Genomic DNA, 24,003 nt, shown 5'->3' on the forward strand with positions numbered 1-24,003 from the left:
ACTTCTGCTAAAGCTCTAAAACACAGTTGTTCTTGAGCATCTTGGGTTAATGAGGTTAACACTTGCAAGATTTAAAATAGGTTTCAACAGAAAACAAGAAGAGCAGCCAGAAGTAAACGCCTCCATCTCAGCACACCAAGCACAGCTAACCAAAGAGGACACAGTGTGAAAGGATTCTTACCTAAAAACAAGCATGTTTAATGTCTGGTAGATGGCAGGTCATTTTTAAGATGATGTTAACCTTTGCAAATACAAATAGCAGGCATCTTTTCATACAAAAGTAAAATTTCTTACAAAGGAAAAAACAATACACCCAAGTTTCTTTTCAAAACTAGGATGACAGATGACTGGCTTAGACAGCTTGTAGAGACAGTTAAAGAGAAAATAAGAAGAACGGTTTTTTTCCCAGCTAGACATTTCCCATTTTCATTTTTAATAAATTCTTGGCAGAAATTCTTACAACCATTTCTCATTTGACTGAACAGACTAAGACTACACTGACAGCTGGAATCTGATCCCTCCTGTTAGGTACCTGTACCACTTATCCCTACCCCTAATGCTGACATTTTTGGAAACAAGTATTCAGAAAAGATTATATTATTAAACTAATACAAATTTGAGTCACCTTAAGTATTATTTTAGGATTAAAACATAACTGGAACTACTCTACTTTTTTTTTTTTTTAAGGGTATCATAAGGCCATAGAAAGCAAGAGAGGTGGATGAAAGGCATTGTCGACTGCCTTCTCCCCACCCTGAAATTCAAGTGGCTAAGTACACTGAAGATCTATGGAGGCAGCAGACAGTGAACTCAGAATGCATTAATTGAGGCACAAGGAGTTTAGATGAGGTGCACACATCTCTGTACAGATGATTTTATAACATATCTCTGTTTACTGTGTACAGACCTAAACAAACACATCCTTAGGATAAGCTTAACAAATCAACTGGGGCTATGAATGAAAGAACGTGAAACACTTGTGTGCATTCTGATATGGAGAATGAGCAGCCTAACTTCAGCAAACTAATGCAAAAGTATAATCTCACAAGACTTTAATGTTACACTTTTGCTTAATTTGTTTTTACTTTCCATACAGAAACATACCCTAATATTGCAAGCCCTACTGGAGAGAAGATAATTTGTTCACTGTTGCTTTTTATCCAGTCTGTCAGATTCTCATATGGCCCTAGTGCCAATTTACAAACCCTTTACAATTAATAATAGATCATTTCCTGACTAATTGCTTCCCAGCAAATTAGGCAAATACCATTCTTGTTTTTACAAAGGGAAAAAGAAATACATATGAAAAAGTAAATTTAATGCCTTGCTAAGATCATAGGAAATGTCACTGAACTATCAATTTACTGCTTTGTGCACTAAATCATCTTTCATCTTCTTTTACACTTGTGTTCAGGCTTCCTAATCTTTATGCTAATGAGAAATTTAAGTTATTAAGTTAAATTAAAGGTTTTAATCTAGACTCAAATATCTTTATTAATAGCTATTTCCTAGAGACAAGGGTAAATGAGAATAAGCCTACAGGAGAATACACCTCAGCTGAATTTTTCTTGCTGTATTAGTTCAATTATAAAAATCACAGGGCAGGCACAGTGGCCAGCACAGGACTGGAACACAGCTGAAAATGTTTACTGAATGATGCTGAGAAAGCAAAGCAAAAACAAATAAGATGTGTTCACACAAACCATAATCCCCAATGCCCAATACCATGAAGATTAATTCCTGTTCCTACAGGCACACTAAAACACCAGCATTAGACAAGGGTAAGTGTAATGAAATTATAAATTATACAGAAATAGCATTAGTGCAACCATCTCTGAGAAACAGAAATTCTGTTAATGAAGAACCAAAACTCAAATACAGTACAGTATGAAAATATGTAATAATTCTTTTGTATCTCTGAAACTCTAGTTGCAGCATTTCTTATCACATTCTTAAAATTTTCTGTAATATGTATGGTATTTCACTTTTTGGATTCATAAGCATAGTAATTAAACATAGAAAAACATCAAGTTTCAAGGGACACATCATTTTCTAATTGCTAACATTTTAGCAATACCACCAACAAAAAAAGTTATACCACTTAGAAGGAAGATTTTTGCTCACCAGCAGCATGTAAGAAACACAGAAATACTTGGTTCATAATCTTTTCAGAGTATTTTTAACACTGCAATGGCAGCAATATATTTTTAAGTGTTCATATGCACTCCCATGGACAAATTCATTTCTATGTACCTAACTTCAAAAACCACACTTTTCTTTAGATTAGACATTACCAGGGTTGATAATAGTTTCCAAAGTTCCCTGTAATGAACTTCAATGACTGCCTAGAACTTTAATACAAGACTTGCTAACAGAAAAAACAAAAAAAAACCTCTTCTCTGTTTCAACATGGTTCTATTTTTATCAGAATTATTGAAAGTTTAAAAAAATGCTTAGATTGATTTAGCTGAGTGACTAGAGAAAAACTGCTGGACTCAATAGCTTTGTTCAAAAATAAATTTCCTCCTTATATTATTAAAGGTATGTTTTAGGACAGAGGTTAAAAAAAGGTAAAAAACAAAAAGCCTATTTTCCTATTAACCCAAATAGAGCTATCCGTTGTTTTGGCTGAATTTAACAACTGAATTTAACAATTAAAATAAGGTCAACAGAGTGTAAAAAAAAGATACTATAGTAATGCAATTTCTGACATTCCAAGTTGAATGAATGTTATTTTAAGTGTTCTTTAGTGCATTATTGAAGACATGAAGTTGCAATGTACTAAACATTCAGAAGATGGTGCTAGTCCAATATATCCACAAGCCATGGGTGGTTCAGCTTTTCTTCATCTCTTTCAAGTATTTTCTCTCATTTTCATGTATCTACTCCATCATCACTGAATTTGCCAATACCAGGAGAAAGTATAGTCATCATCAGTTAAGTACTAAGAGGACTACTAAATGATACCATTCTAAAATTCACAAAGATTTACAGGATTGACAGGCATAAAATATAACACTCACTATAATTTCACAAACTCAAGGTCTTGGGATCTTTATGAAAACTTAAACATTTCTTACATCCTGCCTTCAGTCACTCACATCTGTCTCCTTCTACAGACACTGTTTCAAGACCCACTGATGCCATCAGCAAAGCCTGGAAAGTCTCACCTGTGCCACTCCTGGCTCTTCATCCCCACCTTCATGCCACAGTGTAACTATCCTCTCCTCGCCTACTTAGGAGGTCGTGCAACTCCTGTGAGCTTACAAAGCTCAGTGAGCTGATCCATGTTAAAAATAGCCATTTCTTTTTGACTGCTCTGTTTAACCCAGATCAAGTCTCAGATCTGATTTCCCTTGGAGCAGTGGTGGTAACTGCAGGCTGCAAACAGGCTTCACTACAAGGCCAACCAACTGAACTGCAGCCTCCTTGAGCTTGCAAGGGCTGAATTCCTTCTCAGCACTGAAAAGGGCTGGCAAGTTAACAAAGTTGTCTCAGTACTGCATATGAAAAACTAATTTTTTTTTTACATTAAAGGCAGATATCTATTTATTAAGATATGAGATGCAGTCTGTAACTATAGACAGAAATCAAAACTAATTCCATCTGACCTTCCTCCACCAAAGCCCTTCAAAATCTTGGAACCAATTTCCAGTTTTGCCTATAATTCAAAAATTATATTGCCTCTTCCAGACTAAGTACAGTTGGACAAGTACTTTCTTCCAAAAAACAGTAAATCTGGACATATTAAAACATCAAGCAAAAAGTCTTATTCTTACCTAGCAGTTCCTAAAACAGTGTTTTCCAAATAATGCATAGGAACATATCTCAGAGTAATATATTTCATGAAGCCATGGAAATGAACTATTAATACCAAAACTTACATCTATAAAAAGCATTTACCTAATAAATAACAATTCCTCAGAGGACACACGCCAGCATTCTTGATGGCCACTGCTGCATCCATCTACACAGACTGTTTCCACAGGTATGCTTCTGTTGAATTCAGGCCAACAGCTATGTTTGGCTGTCCTCTCCAGTGTGATAATTTTATCCAATACTCTGAATTACTTGCTCCTACCAGAGCCAACCCAGGTCAACTCCAGGCCCTTCTATGCCTGATCCCTTTGTGGTTCCAGCAGATGTAATAAGGAGTTGGAGACACTTAGTGCTTCTCCTACATATCCCTCTGGGAACTCTCCCACAACAAAAATTATAAATGAACGTGAAATCATTCACTGGGATATAAAAGCAAGTCTTAAATGTTCAAAGATCAGGCCAAGTCAGTATTACTGTTATTACAATAAACCTCCAGCATTAAGCAATTTCAAACATCAGTTCTTCTTCCAAAATTTTTCAATGCACGGACAAGATTGGCACATATCTGAGAGAATTACTCAGTTACTAGGCAATTTATTACTGCTTAACTGTTCCATGTGTATCAAATCCTGTTCAACAGCAGCCCAGTTTTTCTTCCATTTGGAAGCTTTTGTAACTAATTATTACTAAGCCAAACTGATTTCAACCAGTAGCTAAAAAATTAATAGCGCAACTAAACTTTTTATTAAATGACTTTTTGAAAGAAAAAAAGTGAGGCCACTTAGTAAATAAAAATAACATACTTCAATTAACTACAAAAGGAGAAATTAAACCCAAGTACATTCAGATCAATGACAGTAAATTTATCAGCTAATTCTTAAACAAAGCCACAGCATTTCAAAAACTACAAAGAACTGAATTCAAACTACTTATAATTAACAATTCAATGATTTCAGAGGAGCCACTAGAAATGGACCAGTACAAACCTGTTACGTATTTGCCAAGTCACATATTTCATTATCATAATCTTCACCCAGGCAAAAACACCCACCTGAATTTTAATCAGTACATCAATTGATTCATCACTGTCTTGAGGAACTGTTCTTGCCTCCAAGCAGAGTGAGCATATAGCTCATTTCTCCCTGACATAAATTTCTATCGTGATATGAACATGTGGTCCAGAATTTCATTAGTTTAACAGAAAGTTATTATTGACTCAGATATTGAGGAAAAGCTACAAAAACCTTTTCTCAAACAACTTTAAAACATCAAATAGTGGACAAACTAAGACAGATTATAGTAATATTGCAACTTTACTGTATTAACCAGTCTCAGATGAGCAGAAGGAACCAAGTCATCAGGCTAGCTATAAGGGACTGAACAAAAATCATTAACAACCTTGTCCAAGACTTTAAAAGCTACATAATGCATAAAGGAACCAAGGGAATAAGAAAAGTACTTTATACACAATTTGTTACAAATGAGGGCCCATACTCTTCTCAGAGCTAACCCAGCCACCTGCCCATGCAAAGCAATCCAATTCACTTTCTGTTTCTCTCACACACACATTAAAAAAAAAAAAATTAACCAAACCTCACACCAAAAAGACTTTCATCAAGAAAGTAGATGGTTCAGCAGAAGAGGCAGGTCTGAAATCAGTTAGAAAAATGACTGTTTCTTTAGCAGTTTAAGCTACCATAATTGCAAACCAAAGGGATGGTCCTGGCTTTTCCTGGGATACTGGCTGAGCACTTCCAAAGGTTCTCATGTGATAGCACCACTGCAGAAGAAAAGGAATCCACATGTTCATCCAAAGAACAACTCCCCTGAAAATACTAAGCAATCAAGTTAGGATTCTGCTGGAGCTCCTTTTTATATTTTTAACACTTCTTTTCTAAAACTTCTTAAAACCAAAGGTGTTTAAGAGTTTCTGCTTCATTCCATTTTTGTTAAACTTAGAGAAATCTGCTACATCTGACTTAAAGCAGAACTTAGGTGCTGAAAGTTTATTTTCCCAGACTATTTGGTCAGTCATGACCTCAAACAGTGAAACAAACCCAATCTAGTTTTTATAGTTTGGAATCCTCAAGGATCAGTAGTACTTCCTTTGCTAGGTTTGAGAAAGAAAAGGAGAATTTGTGTCAAGAAGTTAACAAGTCCCAACAACCCCAAGATGTATTCTACCAAACTTTTAGCACAGCCCTGCTGATGACCTAATTTCTTTGTGACTTAGAATACCCTTCCTCTTCCAATATACATTAAGAGTTTCCACAGGCAAAATTTCCATGGGTAAAGTGCTCTAAATTAGGATAGTAAAGAAACTTTTTTTACTATTAAAAATATAGTAAATGGTTAATGGTTTAATGTTTAATGGTTAAACATTTGTTTAGGCCATCACTGATCACTCTTTGATAAATTTATGTCATCATCAAAATTCAATTTAAAACATATTAACAAAAATATATTAAACAACACATCAGATTCCTAGAACTTTTCAGTGTAACAATTTTTTTTAACATAGTCTAGGCAAGAAATAAGGTTTTCAGAAGAGTCTGTGAGATTCACATGGTTGAACTGGTTATGAGCAGATACTTTAAAGAAAGACCTTGAAGGCCTAAAATTAAATCACCAGGGACTACTGAGTACTCAGTACTTCTCTTTGTCCCGCAGAATTCTTAATGACTTTATCCAAAGACAATTGAATAGAAAAATAAATAAGATTGTGGAGCAGGCATTAGAATCCAGATCACAATCTCTCACCTGCACTGTTCCAATCAACCAGCTACAAAGTAATGCACATAAATATAGCTACACAGCCTAAGAACTGAGGTCAAAATTGCAAAGATGTGTGGAGGTGTTTTGTTCATTGTCCTAGAGGGTTTTCTGGAGCTTGGAGTTGGGGAGAAGGAGTTGTAGCAGCTCAAGAGAGTGAATTAGTTTTTTTTAAAAAATCTGGTAGCTGAAAGTCTGTTACAGTCCACGCCAGTAATTTCCTTTAAAGAGCATTCAGCAGCAGGTACTGAGGCAGGAAAATAAGAAGCAGGGATCACTCCTTGATGCACACCCCATTTTGAGGCAGCCCAAGTTCCTCAGCCAGTTGCATCACCAGGCTGCCAGGAATACAGCTGAAATGTTTTATAGCCACTGGTGAGCCAGCCCTCCACAAGTCTCTGCAGTTCCTTTCTGAAGCCACGTGCACTTCTGGTTTCTACAATGAATAGGACTTCCACAATTTAGTTGTTCACAATGTGGAAAAGTAATTTAATCTGTTTATTTTAAGCTTGTTGCTTAATAAAAAGGCATGAGATTTCCTTGGATTTGTATTGAAAATATGCCATGTAATTTTCTCTACCCTCTTTTCATGGTTTTCTAGACCGTTCGTCTTTTTCTGACTTCTAAGAAACTCAATCTTATTTTGTCCCTCCTCATTTAAAAGCTTTTTCATTCCTCTGGTGATCATTGCTGTCCTGTGTAAACTGGGATCACCTAAATTTTCCTCAATTCTCAAGGATAATTCTGAGATTCATACCCACAATTCTAATCCTAGTCTTATCAGAGCTTTGTAGTTTGGCACCAGGGATACACTGTGTTAGAAGGAAATTGCTCACCTGGAATTTTGCTTGTCCTACTTGTTTCTTCTTTTCATTTCAGAAATGACAATAGGAAATTTGTAGGAAATTCAAACTAAACATAAAAATGAGATATCCAACAAATTGATAGTGATAAACACGCTTTTTGGATTCCTGCTTTCTAATAATATGAAGTCACAATATACTCAGACATATAAGGAGAAAACAATGACCAAGTAACTTTAAAAGAATTTACATTTCAATCCAACTCATCTTCACCAGCTGCCCATGCAAAGCAAACAAGGGCACACTGCAAATACAGGTGTGTCTTTGTATCAAGTACCAAGACCAGCGACAGCACCAGTTATGACAGGCTGCAATCTATTATGATTACAAGGCAACAGACACCCCAATAATCACAATTTTAAAAAGAAAAAAAAGGAAAAGAAAATTATATCTTTGAAGAAACTTCAGTAGCATCTCTGCTGCCACACAAAACATTCAATGACTACAGCCATCTACCTGACTTGCTCCTCAACTGTTTGAAGATAATTCCACATCCAGATGTATGCTCTGAATGAGCACTGACTCAGTAAGCTCCAGCTAAGTGAGCTCAGTATGGCCCCACCACAGGGTAACCTTGTGGGACAAGTCTGGGAAGGCCTTGCAGCGACCATGTATCACTTGTGGAATAGACTAGGCAGGACAGGATCAAAAAAAATTGCTCAAACAAATTCCAGAGATAGGTATACATGGATATTAGGTCACAGAGTATTTTACACTCTAGACCCACAACCCCCAGTATCAGTAAAGACAAAATGTTCTTGAAGGAACTACTTTTTGATTTTTCTCCTTCAGAAGGTGGATTGAACAAGGAATAGTCTAAATCTTGACACTTAAATGTTCAACATCTGATAAACTCTGTTTCTGTCCAACTGAGTTTAATCAGATTTAGTAACCTGGACTTAAAAAAAGAAATCCCATGATTACCTCAAAATACTTAAATCATGAGCAGGGCTATAATGCCTGCAAAATACGGCACAAGGGAAGTATTATGTTTAGTCTTGGAACTTGGGAATTTCAATGAACAAGATCCCTCATTAGAATCAAATGGGGACAGATGTACTTACAGAGGTGGGTGGGCATGGGTGGACATCAGCCACTCCAACTTCTCTAATGAGCAATTTCCTCAGATTCAAAGAAAAATTTCATAAAAAGTTAAAGAGAAATGGCAACTTGCCTCCTATTACCACTGGCCTAACTGCTTGGGCTGTAGGTTCTATAAAAAAGGCTTTTTCAAAGAAAATTATCGTTAAAACCATTTGGCTGAAAGTGAAGAGCTATTGAAAAGTACAGTCAAACTGGCAGCTTGCTCTTAAAATTCCCCCACCACTTTTATAAGTATCGTTTTGCTTGTGGCTTTTAACAGCTGTTCACACACGTCTAAGCTAGACGTGAACTTTTATTTTCCCAAAACTAAATGGGAAGCTTTAAACAGCATCTGATTTAATTTTTTTTTAATTAAAAGCGGAGGTTAAAAGGACTGTGGAAATGGATGATGCAGCTGTGCTGATGCTAGGGAAAAGAATTCCAGAACAAGAAGTGAGGTAGAGTAAACATACAAAATAAGTTTCCCTATGCTAAGTGCACACCACACTCAAGTGATTTTATTAGCTAAAGAGAAGTTAACTCTATGTTTCTTCAGAAATATTTTCCAAAATTAAACTAAATTGTATTTTGCAAATACTATAGAATTGTGATGCCTGCTACACTTTTCCCTCAGACCAATCCTAAAATTAATTCCACAATGAAGTGGATTCACAGGTTCCAATGTTATTCACACATTTACTTAGAAATGCAGAAAACTCAGGTGTTTAAGTCAGAACTAGGTCATTAATATTGCCACATATTTACTGGTTTGGTTATCAAAAGAATTGAACTTCACCTGCATTTAGATGTCCTCTTGGAAAAATAAAACATTTAGAGTCACATTTGCAATGGTACTGAGAGACTGAAAGATGAAAGCATGCATTCCTAGGGGCACTTTTCAAAGTTCCAAAGCAACTACTAGGCAACTAGGCAATGGTTTAAGTGCATTTGAAAACCCCACCAGACAGCAGGCTGTATTTTAAGCACCAGCAAATTCACAAAAATTCTGCCTTCTTGGCCTAATTACTTAATACACAGGACTAAATACTAAATTCTAACCAAAAAAATCCCACAGAAAAAATAAAAATGCCACAGCTTATTTTTACCTGTACATGTTAAGTACAAAAGCACACTATGACAATATAACAATTCTGGATATCAACACATATTTAAAGGTCTATTCTACTAAAAGTTCTTACTAAAACCAGCTCTAAGGCAGAAAACTCCTAGGATAATCAAGGAAATGCCACATTAATTCATGTGGATTATGTACCCTGTAGACTGTAACAGCTCCAAAAGAAATCTTCTCCAGTATACCAGTAGAGCTACTCCTTAAATCAGAATAATTTAGTAGTTGATCCATCAAGTTTATTCAAAGAAGCTGATACAACTTCTCTAAGATCTCTAATGGGAGAAAAACAGTACGCAACAAGAAAAGCAAGCCATGCTTTTCAAATCATAACTATTAAAAGAGAAAAATAAAAAGAAAATAAAAAAACCCAAAAACCTGGCACCTTAGGCTGATGAAGCAACACTTCCTGGTCATCTATTGGTGAAAAGAAAACCAACAACATTAAGAGCATTCCCTTTGCACCAAGCACAAGGGACAAGGTGTAAAGAGTATAAAGATGAAAAAGTGGAAGAAGAGAGACATGTAATCCAGCCTGGTCAGCAGAGCCAGGCAGACAACAGAGAAAGGCAGATGAAAAATCACAGTGATGAAGTCATTTGTTTGCCTCCCATGTCCACCTACATACAACAGGCTCACTAGAAATTTGAAAATCTGAGCTAATCAAAATCAGAAATCCAGAACATACTAGTCAGGTCCAATAAAAAATATCGCAAATGGGATCCTTCCTGGGTTTCCTCTGGGACAATATCCTCTGGGACATTGTCTTTGCCTTGATTTCTGTTGGGTTAGTTCCTGGCCAAATCCAGGGCACAAAACAAGTCAAACAAATGAAACTCCAGCCACAGGTGAAACATTTTATGCAGGTACATATTACAATTGTGCACTTTAACAAACCAAAAGTAGAAAATAAAAATTCACCATCGGTAAACATAATGATATGGCAAATATAGCACTAATGTTTCTGACCTTCTGTTAAAAAAACCCCATGCTTTAAGAACTGACATTAATATACTGTACATCACTTGCAGATAAAATGACTCAGAGTGCACCAGTTCATGTGTTTTGCATTAGGCAGAGCAGAAAGGAAACTTAATTTCCAGAACTGTGAAATTATTATGTCACTTTTTGTTTTAGGTCCTAATAGTACTGTCCTCAGAACTACAAAAAAACTAATTATAAGAGTATCACTCAATGGAAAAACAGAAGGGACTATCAGAGACCAATATACATTTTGCTGAAATATACAGTTTCTTAATATTCCACAAGTGAGCTGGAGAAAAAATTAGCCCAGCGACTTCAGAAATGGATACACACAACAGACATTCACGCATGCTATAATGGATGGCATACAACAGAAAATGCCTTGCTGCCACAAGACATGTCTTTGTCCAAAGGACATCAGATATCCTTTCTTTTCCCTACTGTCAGTTTGTATGAGTCTAAATGTATGAGAATGTAGCTCCCAAAAGATAAACAGAAATTTTCCTGTCCTGAGACTTCTTTGCTGAAAATGTTCCCCTTTGATTAAACAACTACAAAAGCATGTGGTTTTGCAACCTAATAAATAAGGCATAACACAGTGAAAGTAATCAAATTCAAATAAAAAGAAAGCATTCAAATGAAAAGTAACCATTTCCATCAGTAAAGCAATATAACCTGTCTAGGACAAGGAAATGGTTTTATTGCACGTTTGCTCAGTATTCCTTCTACACATTGGCTTCCTAATCACAGACTTTATCAAAAACCTGACTTTGTTCACTAAAGGCAGCAGGGCTTAGGATGTTAGCAGTCTGTACTGCTTTAGAGAAAAACTGATGGCCTTTCAAAATTATCTGCTCTAGTTCAGTCTGAATTATTGGACACGAAGCAAGAGTTAAAGAACAAGATATTATGACCTGAGCTATGCAGACCAAGCCTGATTATGAAAGAAGGCTTGTGGCTAAAATGTCTGAAACCAATCTTGGTCACACTGATGTCAAAAGGCAAACAGTACCACTGACAATGGAACTCTACACTCAGTTTTAAACTTATGAATTTTCAATTCCCTTTCAAAGCAGATCCTATCTCAAAGATTATCCTCACATATCTGCCAACATGACAAAGGGTTGGGTACTATTCCATGTAAACATCACAATTAAAATAATCCTTCTATGATCACGTATTTCAAAATTAAGAGATAAGGAGAGTTAACAGTTGTTTTCATGACTGTGAAAGAAAAAAACAGTGGATCTGTAAGTATGCTTCAATTTTTGAGAAACAATGTACAAGATATTTTTCTGTCCAGTTTGCTCTCTAGTGTCCTGCTTCCATTACTAGTTTGTTGCCATGTTCTAAGCTTAAAAATATGAAGGAAACTGAAGTCTTGTTTCAGTGCTTTTGAAGGCAATGAGACTGCTTGGAACAAGTGAGGGTAAGTGTATATGGTGGGACTGTGACGTTTCTATAGTACTCTTTCATGAATAGTAATTACTCTGCAAGTGTGTAAAGCAGACAGGCCCAGTTGCATAAGGCTCAATGCAAGTTTTATGAACTGCAGAAAAGCATGATTAGTATGGGGGAAAAAACATGTTTCACACTTTTATTGTAAAGAACATGAGAATCTCACACAAACTGCCAGAACAGATGTTCATAAATTGGGCCCTTAATCTGCAGCACTTTCCAGGTTTTAAGCTATATCCACTGGTCTGTAGAACATATTCCTCTCTTTTTAATATAATTCTTCTGTTTAGTTTTTTTAATAAATAAGTTTATGACTTTAGTAGTGTTGCCAGCTGTTCAATTTTGATTTACTGTCAGAGTCTGCTTTAATATATAGTGGCTTTGTGGCTTACCCATATAGATTACATTTTAAGCTTCAAGATATCACTATAAAGCAGCTGGAAAATGTGCTGGCTGTGCTCAGAAACCAGCATTATTGCCCTAGTGATCAACCACTGAAACATGCAACTAGAGCAGTAACCATTCTCTAATAAACTTTTGCAAACACCATTCCCAAAATAAAACTGCAAAACTTACACTGTAAAAGCAGGTCATCTTAACACATGTACGTTAAGAAGTCAGCCCAATAAAATTGCTAAAATATTGATTAGGCAGTATATTAGCTGGCAATAGAGATCTCTACAATAACTGCCCTTTTTCTTCCTTTATATTGTTTCCTTTGCTTCTACTGTGCAGCTTGAGACAATTTAAGAAATAAAAGATTTTAGAACTGCTTTATATAGTGCTTTCTAAAAATTTTCTATAAGCAGTACTGAATATTACTGGGAAAGAACTGTCAGTACTCTTCACACTGAACCATTTTTAAGCTCACAGAATTACAATATAACCAGACTAGGCTTCTTTTCTCCAGCATCTGCAAGTACACAGGGTAACGTTATTAAAATAAGCAACCACAACAGTATACTTAGAATTAAGTTTAAAAACTCTGGAAATTCTCAACAGCTGAATTAGTTCAGAACCATCAGTCAGAACTACTACAGCTCTTTTATTATATTGAAAATTACTTTTTCTGCTCAAAAAGATTCCTTTTTCCATGCAAAATGAACTCTGTAAAAAAATTCTGACTAAAAGAACTAAACAGTTTGATTCAGAAAGATCAGAATGGTGCCTTGTGAGAGGGATTTTTTTGCTTGTCTTACACTGTTATTTTCTCCCAAGTTTCGATTTGCCAGTTGGACAGTATCCATACTGCATTACCCTCACAAAATCCTATCATACCTAAGGGGAAGGCAGATCTACATCATGGAAGATATAATGGGAAAAATAAAACAAAAAACTAAACTAGCCTTTCTACCCATAGCATCAGGAGCAAAGCCTGCAAGAGAATGAAGAATGAAGAGAAGCATAAAAATGCACATCCCATGAGACACTGCAGTGGCATCTCCAAAATAAAATATGCCTATCTTTTCCATAATGCTTTTAAAGGGAGATAAAAGAAGTAGATTCCAAAATGCCATCATTTTCTACGTTATAAGCAGAACATAAAAATATTTTTAAACAGTTCAACTTAACAGCAGACCATCAACACCTACACACTGCTTTATTCTGCATGTCTACACAAAATTACTTTCCAAAGTCTCCTGTAAATGTATGAAATAAGGTTTTAGGAACTGAGGGTCTCTCTTTCTGTACATAGTATCAAAAGTGTGTTATCTGTACAAATGTTAGTTTTTCCAGCCTTCATGTTAAATTATCTACCACAAAAAAAGATATACTTGATTGCAAAATCCAAGAATTTCAAGTTGTCATCAATACATATCATTATTATATCCCTGGATTTTTCCAAAGCAAGACTTTCCCATTTTACTGTTTTGTGTTCCATTCAACTATTTAGGCTGTAGCTTTTCTTGAATTACTTCTTGTTTAGCATATGAAACAAAAAGCAATAGTTCTGATGGCAATGTTAAATGGTATGACCTAGGTATGACTGAGCTCTCCAGCTAAAGTCAGAAAGAGTTAATGTTATTCCTCTTTCTGTACACACATTTCAAAACATTAATGAATTCTACCATCATATACTAGTATTATACCAGTATGATCTATTCTTATTATCACACATAATTAGGTAAACATATTGGACAATATTTACAATCAAAGAAAATCCTCATAGTATACAGATTAAAAAAGGTAATCCAGAAGATTAGACTAGAGGCTAGCATGAAAACACCAGAGTAAACTTGGAGCAGTTCACTAAATGGGCTCTAAATTTACACCCATGTCAAAACCAAAAATTTTTATATTAAGCACTCTTTCTGAAAAAAACCCACTAGAGTTAAAAACCCAAAAATATGTCATGAAAATTTCATGGGGAACTCAGTCATTTTGAAATAGAAACTATGTGCAATGTACATAAAGGCCTCCTCTCTTTTACAACCTTATTTTAAATAAATAAAATAGATTACTAATTTACCATTCATCATCACTGTACTCTACCCTCCTTAACCAACACATTTCAGTAAGTCTTAATTGATTTTTAACTGAATTTAATGCTAAGTCTTAGATGTCTCCTTGGAAAACAAGCACATTTTGAGGTTGTTCTCTGAACCACAATGGCTGCAAGCACAGAGTGGAAATAACTACAGTAACAATAATACTCTCTGCATTGAACCAACAGGTTTACCTCAGTGATCTGTTTGATACTGGCTTAGTAGTTACTCCCGTGGCAATATCTTCATAGTCTCATATTACACACGCATAAGTAATGACATTTCTATACCTTTTTTTCAAATACCATTTTTCCCCTCAAAAAATATGATCTATAAAATACACCAAAATAGAATGCAGAAGGAAAATGCAGCACAATTGGTATCTAATCAAGATGTACCTTCTCAAATACTGGAAAAATGAAGAACCAATAACCGTAAGTGCTTAATATGCTTAAAGCACTGTGAAAAAAGCCACACATTTAGCAAAGTACACACATCCCTGTACTGAAAAGGGTATCATAAACTCACAATGCCTCAGGAATGGAGCTGTAACTGTGGGCTAAACTCAAAATGATACCATTTATTTCCCCTTCTCTTGCAAAGCCCCAATAAACATGATGACATCCTGGTAATTACGCTATTTAAAAATATACATACAATGCATTCCTTGTAATTTTTCTTCTTGGTTCTTAAATCTTCGTGCACATCATTCATACTATAGCACAAAGAGAGTGAAGGTAACTGTTATGATTAATCCCCATATTCACAAAGACTATCCCTCATTCTCTAAATTGAACTGGAATAATAATGTATTCTTGCAATAAAAGTCTTTTTTTTTTTTTTTTTTTTTTTTTTTGCTATATTGAAATCAGCAAAAAAAGCTGAAGTTTCGCCTGCTGATTAGGAATAATTTTCTCTTTCACACTTTCTGCTCATAGAGAGTATTAAACATATTCAACTCCTATACCCATTTCAGTTGAGTGTGAGTGCAGAGTACACATAAACACTGTATAACCGTTACTATATTTATGTCTGACTCTGAAACTCTGAAGCTTTAAAAAAATATTAGTTTACTGACTTATCTAGCTTCTAAATAGAAAATAATACTACAATAGTATTTGTCTTTTTGTCTATTTTGTCCAAAATCCCAATAATAATGCTCTATTCACACCCAAAATTTGGTTATCCTCTCTCATCAACTTCCTTCAATAATAATATATGAAAATATATTTCCACAGTAGCTAATGGAGACATTCCTACAAATCAATGTGCTGCAGTGATACAGAAATAAAAGCTTACTTCACTGTAATGATGCTTCCAGACTTCCCTCAAGTCAGGTGGTTAGTTGCAGTTAATGATCTGTGACATACCACACAAGTAGTCCTAAAAAGACTTATTATCCACTGCATGTGCAACAATATTTGCTTTATGGATGGCTAAATGAATGAAGACATTCAATGTAACTGTAAAAGTAAAATCAAAAGAAAACTTACAAGTAACATGTTTTCTTTGAGTAAAAGAGCTGTGAACATTTTCCATTAATACTTAACCTTTTGCTGGAGCAGTGCAACCACATATAATGCTTGAATCCATAAAGCCCAAGAGCTGCTCAGGGTTAACACTGATTAACTACCCCCAATCAAATGTTATAACTTTTAAAAATTTCAGAGTTTCCCTCTATTAATGAAATCAAAATTGCATTTATGTCATGTGGCAAAGGTGGGAGCAGGACAACCGGCAAAGAAAAGAAATTCTACCCTGTTTTAAAAATAGGGTGTTTTTTTTCAATCCAATAAAACAGACATGAATTTGACTGGGTTTTAAAACTACATATATTATGCTCCACTGACTTCTATTAATATACTAATAGAAAAGAATAGCAAATTAACCTAAAATAAGCTCCAACCAACAGCACAATATCTCCCATGACTCTCAGACTGTGCAGACATTCACACATTTTCTGTTTATAATTTTTTTCATTTACTAGACTCAGCTTTTGTCCACCATATGTCCACCGTAGATTAACTATTCCCTTAGGTACAATTAAGGGCTTTCCATTTGTTGTAAGAAGACCTAAGTACGAAGGACGCAGCCAGAAAAAACATTTCTACCTAAACCAAAAACAGAAGCACATTCAGCCTGAACTATAGTTTATGCAGCATCTTTTTTATTGGGCATATGTCTACATTGCTAAATAAACCACAGACAAAATCCATGGAAACAGTAAGAGATCTCTCAGCATTTCATTTGTGTATTATTATAAAAATATGATACATATACTGTTCTAACTTTTGTATTTAAACAGTTTACTTTTATTTGCATTTTTCAATGACATCTCTACAGGTTTTTCTCAATTTAAGCATAACTGTTAGGGAATGAGAATATATTATTTACTGGCACTTCTGTAGCACTGGTGTTTTGAGTTCCAACTACACTAACAACTGTCTACCCGGTCCCTGAACTTGGTTGTAGTTCTTGGTTAGTCACAGCAGGCAAAATCAAGTGCACAGAATAAAAATCTCAAGTGTAGCCTCAAGATTTTACATGTAGGAAGAAGAAACCAGTTCATTCATTGTCACTAAAATTTTTAAAAAAACAGTAACATAAGAACTGTTTATTAGTTGGAATAGTTCATGACTATTCTCACTTTCTTCTTAAAGCACTGTATGACCCAAATGAGAGAACATTATTTTCTGAAAATAGTTTCCACAGATCTAAACTGCCCTGGTTCAAATGAATGCAAATTCATTGATTTTCATAGAACTTCACCTATTTTTGTCAGGGCTCTGTCTAACTGTACAAATTTCAAACTCAGACAAGCAGTACAACAGTAACATATCTTCTGTGTGCAAGTTGTGTATATTGTTCAGCTTCAACCCTGTAAGGAATCCCAGACTGCAGCAGAACACAAATGAAAAAACAAACTCACTACTAACTGATGCTATCTGGGCTTAATGCAGGCATAGAATAAGGATTGTTAATTGTCTTTTTGAGCAGCATGACAGAAAGGATTCAACATCAAAAAATATACTATATACATGTTTCAATAATGGCTGCAGCACTCTAAGAAAGTCTAGAAGTCTAAAACTTTGCCTTCAACCAGGTTACTTATCAACTTCTGTGTCCACTGCCTTCTCATCCAAGAGATCATTTTGTGAACGATTCTGAAAGAAGGCTCAAAGTAAAGCATGGGCTGATTTGCAACCCTTTGCAACAGATACATTTATCACAGCAAGGCACATGAAGACTGGAGCCTGAATGGAATACATACATACAGATCCTTGTAATCTTTCCTGCCTGGAGTTTTCCCTTCACAGACAATACAATATGGCAAGGTAAATACTACAAGAGCAATAAACTTTCCTTCTTTTGTTCTGTATAAAGTTCTGTAAGCTCAGATCCTTCCCAAAGAGCAGCACTTGAGGCTCAAGCTCTGTCTGCTAATCACAGTTTAGCAGATTTGTCCACAAGGCAATTTAACAGACATAATTAAATAGATCTCCTCAGCATGGATGGTACCCAGCAGTATTAATGTTAAGCTAAGCGTGATTTAGGATCAAAATATTGAAGAGAATGCTTTCTCAGACAAGCAAAGTAATTTTCTTACTCAAAAATGTGTGTGCTCCTAGGTTGCTCCCACTGCTAAAGTAATACAGAGCATGCTGAGACACGGGGTTGGATATACAATATTATGGTGAATAAAATATCATTTTCACCTGTGGTGTTGCCTTCCATTAATTTAAGTTTCTTGTTAAAAGTAATTTTTAATAAAGTTACCTGACCACTGAAACAAATAAATCCATAAGAATGCAATTTTCTATTAATCTTACAAGCTGGTTGAGATAAATATTCTATATGTATTTTTAAACAGAGTATCATTCTACATTTATTCAAATGAGTTGGTAAATTGACTGTAGCACAGGACAAGGTTTTCTTTTTAAGGGAGTCTCTGCATATAAGTAGTTTACCCTCCAATCCCAAGAGCATGTGTAAGGCTCAGGTGACCAGACCTTCCATCGGGCATACAGGAACTTTAGTTTAATCAGGCATAAGACTAAAGAACAGGCGTCTTTGCACTAGCTGCTCTGCACAAGTGAAGGACCTTAAAAGAGCAAGCCCATGGGAAGTAAGAACAGAAAACTGAGGGAGTTTGGGATGGACAAGAGAATGAATGCATAGATCTGAATTTAAATAAAACAGATTTTCAAAGTGAGTATTAACAAAGAACTTTTCTGAGCACAACAGGGGAGACTAACTATATGATGCAGCAACAGTCTAAAAGCAGACTGGGCAAGTCTTGTAACCAGCCAGATTCACATTGGTACACAGTACACCAAATGTTAATTTGTATCTGGGCTGGAAAATGTTTCTTTCTGTGCTCAGATAAGATAGGTAAAAACATTTTATGTTGTATGTAAGGGCAAGTTAAAGGGTACACTAAAATGTAACCTTTAAACTTCACAATGTAACAGCATACAACTTCCTGTTCAGAGATAGCACTCCAAGATCAATTAATCACGGCTAAGACGAACAAATGGTCAACATTCTTAATTAGTGTTGATGCATTCTCCTCTGTGCCCTCATCTGTCATGAAGATTGTTTAAAAATCTGAGTTATTAGTCTTTATTGAGGAGTGGATCTGGTTAATATCTCTAAGAAGAGAAATCATTCATCTAGCCACTATACACCAGTACCTGATAATTCCTACCCCTTATATAAGCTACAGATAACCACTGCCCTAAGACCATCTTGGTAGCTATAAATCAAAATGAGTATAGCTCCCATGCAACCTGGGTTAATTTTTGTTTACAATATATCCACTGAAAATGCTGGTATGACACTTGAGGAGACTGCTTATAGATTAGTGCAGAAGAAAATATATAAAGCAGTCAAGGTAGAAAGGAAGAAAACACATCAGTCATACAAAACAAGGTAAACCCCCTCTAATTCACACTTAATGACTAGAAGATCCATTGTGATCACTGAACTTTATCAATACCTAATTTAAGCAAAGATCCTAAGTGCATAAAACACAATTCATTCACTTGATAACTACAGTTTCATTTATACCATACAAATCAAGGTATTTGACAGCAACATATATACAAAAGTTTTGAGTTGTTGCATAGAAACTCTGAAACATAAGTTAAAATTAACAGTAAGGTTAACTCCCCAATTAGCAGTGCAAAGCAAGTGTTACTAGCAACACAGATATAAGCACACTTCAAATATACCTTATATTTTCATTAGAATAAAATAATACAACGTAAGTTACTAAGAAAGTCAAATCTGAGATTCAGTATCAGGTGTAAAGTTCAGGATCATTAAGATTTTATTACTTATAATTAATAGGAAAAAAACAGTTCTACATTAAATTTTGTAATTCTTTCTGTTGTTCATAAACACACGGACAAAAATCTGTGGAAAGACAACTTATAGATGAACATAGCTGCAGAAAGCAGGTCTGGGAAAGATCTTCTGACCAAATGTGTAGGACAGGCTATGGAAAAAAAGAAAAAAGGTACAGGAAGAAAAAAAGAATGAAAATTGAAACTAAGCACCCAGGAGGAGCCCAGACATCTTAAATAACGTACTGGTTATAGAATGGAGATCTGCATCTGTGAAGCTCTTGCTCTCCCAATCATTTTTAATAAATTAGTGGGCAATGACAGTCCTTCATTTTAGCTAATACTGAAAAAACAAAAAACAAACCAAAAAAACAAACCCCCCCCCAAAAAAAAAAAATAAAAACCAAAAAAACCAAAAAAACCCACAAAACCCAAACAAACAAACAAACAAAAAAGAAAATATTAAAAAATGAAAATAAAAAACAGAGGTGGCAAGGTCCAGAATTCCAGAGTTTAGGTGTCAATTCATACCGCTTTATTATTTTCAAATAAATCTCTGATGGATGAGGTACCAGCAACTGACTGGAGCTTTTTAAGCAGAAATTATCTTTCTTTCCAATGTTCCATGAGTAAATCTTAACCTCTTACAATCACAACAGGACATTTTAATAGCTTGACACCATTCTGAAGTTAATTATCATGCTTGAAACAGACACAGCATCTTACTGTGTTCATGCTGCTAATCTATTGCAATGCACAATAAACCAGAACAGTGAAAACAAGCACTGATTCATTTAAATCAGCTCTGAACAATTTCTTAAAGATTTATGGAATACTAGCGAAATCCCCATAAACTTAACATTTAACAGAATGACTACAAATTTATACTAGAAACCACTAATAAATTATCTATAAAACTGCACAACTTAACAGTTGTGAACAATTATGCATCATATACTGCTATGCATCAAATAATTTGCTTTCAATGACAAAATTGCCCAGGGAAATTATTTTCATTTAATAGAATTTAAGTGTACTGTTTCAAGCTTTCTATATCATATTGTATAGAAAAATAATTTTGTTTTCTTCCAAGCTGTAGCTTTATCCCTAGGTCCCACAAAATGGAAAAAATACACATGCAGTTCAGATAGTATTAGTAAGAGAAAACAGACAAAGGACAGTCCAAGTTAAGTAACTAACTTTAAGCTAAAGTTTCAAAACAGAGCCTGAGCTTCCAAATTCTTATTAAGGTATGTAAAGACCAGTCCAAAGCTTTATACTTGCTATAAATGAAAATAACTGCATTCTTGACAAATTTTAAAAGCTTTTATCGGAAAGAAAGTCAAGTGTGAGAATAACTTGCCTGTGCATACTGACATTTCTAGTCTTTCAGTGAGCTTACCTGGATATTTTCCTAAAAGACATGTAGAGCTCAAAAAATCCAAGTACAATCCTGAGATAGAACCCACTCACTGGAGTATTGCATGAGGTCAAGTAAGTTCATCAATTCATCAAATGGCTTTTCCTGGCTCTTAACCTATTATTGCTCTTGCATTGCATATGAGTGTTTTATCACTTACTAAGTAAAGAAATTGAACAGAGTGATTCCTTCCTAATAATTTGTTGGTACCAGCAGGTTTATCTCTTCATAGTATGTGAGAGTCAACACCATGTTTCTATATAACCAACTTGTTTTAAATTTATTTGAACAGAAGCCTTGCTACACTTTCCTCTTACAAACTATTGATTTTTTAGTATTGTGGTGGAAACCCTCCTAGATATTCTTATCCTACTATAAATATACTTTCAAATTCTAATTTTTATCATCCTGAAATCCTGAAAATCCTGAAAGTAAAAAAAACCTCTGTAAACAGCATCTCCTGCATGCTCAACATGAGCAACAGCAAGAAATACCCTTAGCATCACATGAAATCAATATTTTGCTGTTTTTCCTTAGACACAGCCTCTGAAGGAAAACAAGGCAGTAAGCACAGTTCCTATAGCTGCTATTTTCATAAAAGTAAAGCCCTGACACTAGTCAGTCAGCCTTTATCTGAAAACTCACCTAGGAAACCAGATTCTATTTCCAGATGCTCCCAAGAAAACACTTGAATATTAAAGATTTGTAGGCATGTGCATGTGGGGAAAAAAGAGAAACAAAATGCCTCCAAATCAAAACAATGTATCATTTTCCACATCTATTGTCCCAGTTCACACAAGAATTTTTTTTATGTGATATTACAGTGTATCTTACTGCAAATACTTCATGAGATTTGCACAACTCCAGATAGGAAGTCCAATTTTGGGGCAAAATAGAAACCAGTGAAAAATATTTTTCATTTGAATTTCAACAGAATCTGTATTATTGACTCTGGTCTGCTGGAGTACAACACTGTCAGTGTTATATTTTCAGAAGTGCTATTTCTATATAGTAACTCTAAGACTTTCTCTGTTTTCTTCACAGGAAATTAGTCTTTCATAATTAATGTCATAAAATGTTCCTGCATCACTGTAGCAAATACTACAAATAATGGTTCTGAATGAAAGTTTTCAAATCATTTTAAACAATTCTAATTTGTTGGATAAGGTCCTTTTCTCAGGTTTGTTCATGACATGGTCACTGTAACATAGAAACAAATTATTTGGAAAGTGCAAAAACCCCAAATATTTTTCTATTGTTCAAATAAATGCATTTATACTATTTTACAATTATGTATCTGCTTCTACCACTTGTTTCTAAAATTTGTATCTGTTTCTTTTACCCCCTTCAACAGAAAAAAGGGTAAGAAAGCCAGGATCAATACATCAGATATGTTAATAAGAATGTTTGTGTAAGATTTTTTAGTTGGAAATGGGGAAATTTGGAATCCATCTAATTAGGAAACTATCTAAGTTATGATTATATGATGTGTCATATTTTGGTGGTGAAAAGAAAACTTACGTGATCACAAAGCACATCCAGAGTATTTCAATTAATATGTAAATATGAGTAACTTACTTTTATTTCCAACCAAGGCCACAACTGGCTGTCTTTCTGATTCTTCATTCACTTTTTTTACCACATTATACCAGTCTTCCAAATTTTCAAAACTCTGGCCATTGGTAATATCATAAACCAAGAGAATACCCTAAATAAAAAGATACATTTAAAATGTTACAGATTTAAAATAATTTAATATGGTAAGATTTGCATCAGTCTAAATTATTATTGTCATAAAATAGAGCATTAATGAATAATGGCATCATATCTTCTAAGGGTCAGTTAAAGGAATTACAAATTTCCATAGTATATATGTTATTACAGTACCTCTCCTGAATTTCATGTGTTCCAAATTCACTTTTCAGAAAAATATATGGCAGGAAAGTCAAGAGCATAATTAGTTATATCATAAATATTACAAATTGTATATGATAAACTTAAAATAGCATTTCACACTAATACGAAGATCAAAATTACACCAGAGAAGGACTTTTATTTTAACTGATATTAGTTGCAGTTTCAATGTTCCCTGTTTTGGAAAAAAACTTGAAAAAAAAAAAAAAGGCAGTTCAGTTTTACATTTCTGCACATTGTCTGTCATGTTTCTGCTGTCTTTTGGGGATAAAAGCCAGATTCCATTCCTTCAGCGTCGTAAAAGATAAGTAAAAAGTATTGCCGAGCTTTAAACTTTCAAAAGAGAACCTAAAAGACATGGTGAGAACTCAAAAAGGATTCCCATATATTTCAGAAGTTTTGGACCAAGATACAGGTGACAAACACTCAAAGCAGACACTACTGACAACTCCTCAGCACAAATATCCAATATTATAAAGTACAGCCTATTAACAGTCCAAATGTCATTTCCAACACCTCCAAAACTGTAAGATCATCTCTCAGATCTTCTTGAGTCTTCTGCCCCTGCTTTCCACTACACTCTGTTAAGGTCAGTATCTTGAAAATGAGGAATGAAGTCAGAATTGGCTTCAGTCTCTCGTTCTCATGGAGTTTGCACCTGCCAAAAAAACCCTACATCTTCACACTGTTTCTCACATGAAATAATCACAAATATTCTGAAAAAACA

The 24,003-nt window shown here is 34.8% G+C and overlaps 1 protein-coding gene across 2 annotated transcripts in view; it reads right to left on the minus strand.

The window, feature by feature from the left end:
- Positions 1-24,003, minus strand: part of RAB28 (RAB28, member RAS oncogene family) — a 64,010-nt gene that overhangs the window by 19,606 nt on the left and 20,401 nt on the right. For both annotated transcript variants that reach the window (XM_079305824.1, XM_079305823.1), the window contains exon 4: positions 22,941-23,070. In XM_079305824.1, the coding sequence (XP_079161950.1) occupies positions 22,941-23,070 (130 nt within the window). The remainder of the gene's footprint in view (positions 1-22,940; positions 23,071-24,003) is intronic.

The sequence above is a fragment of the Erithacus rubecula genome (assembly GCF_903797595.1).
Source record: "Erithacus rubecula genome assembly, chromosome: 5".
Classification (NCBI taxonomy): domain Eukaryota; kingdom Metazoa; phylum Chordata; class Aves; order Passeriformes; family Muscicapidae; genus Erithacus; species Erithacus rubecula.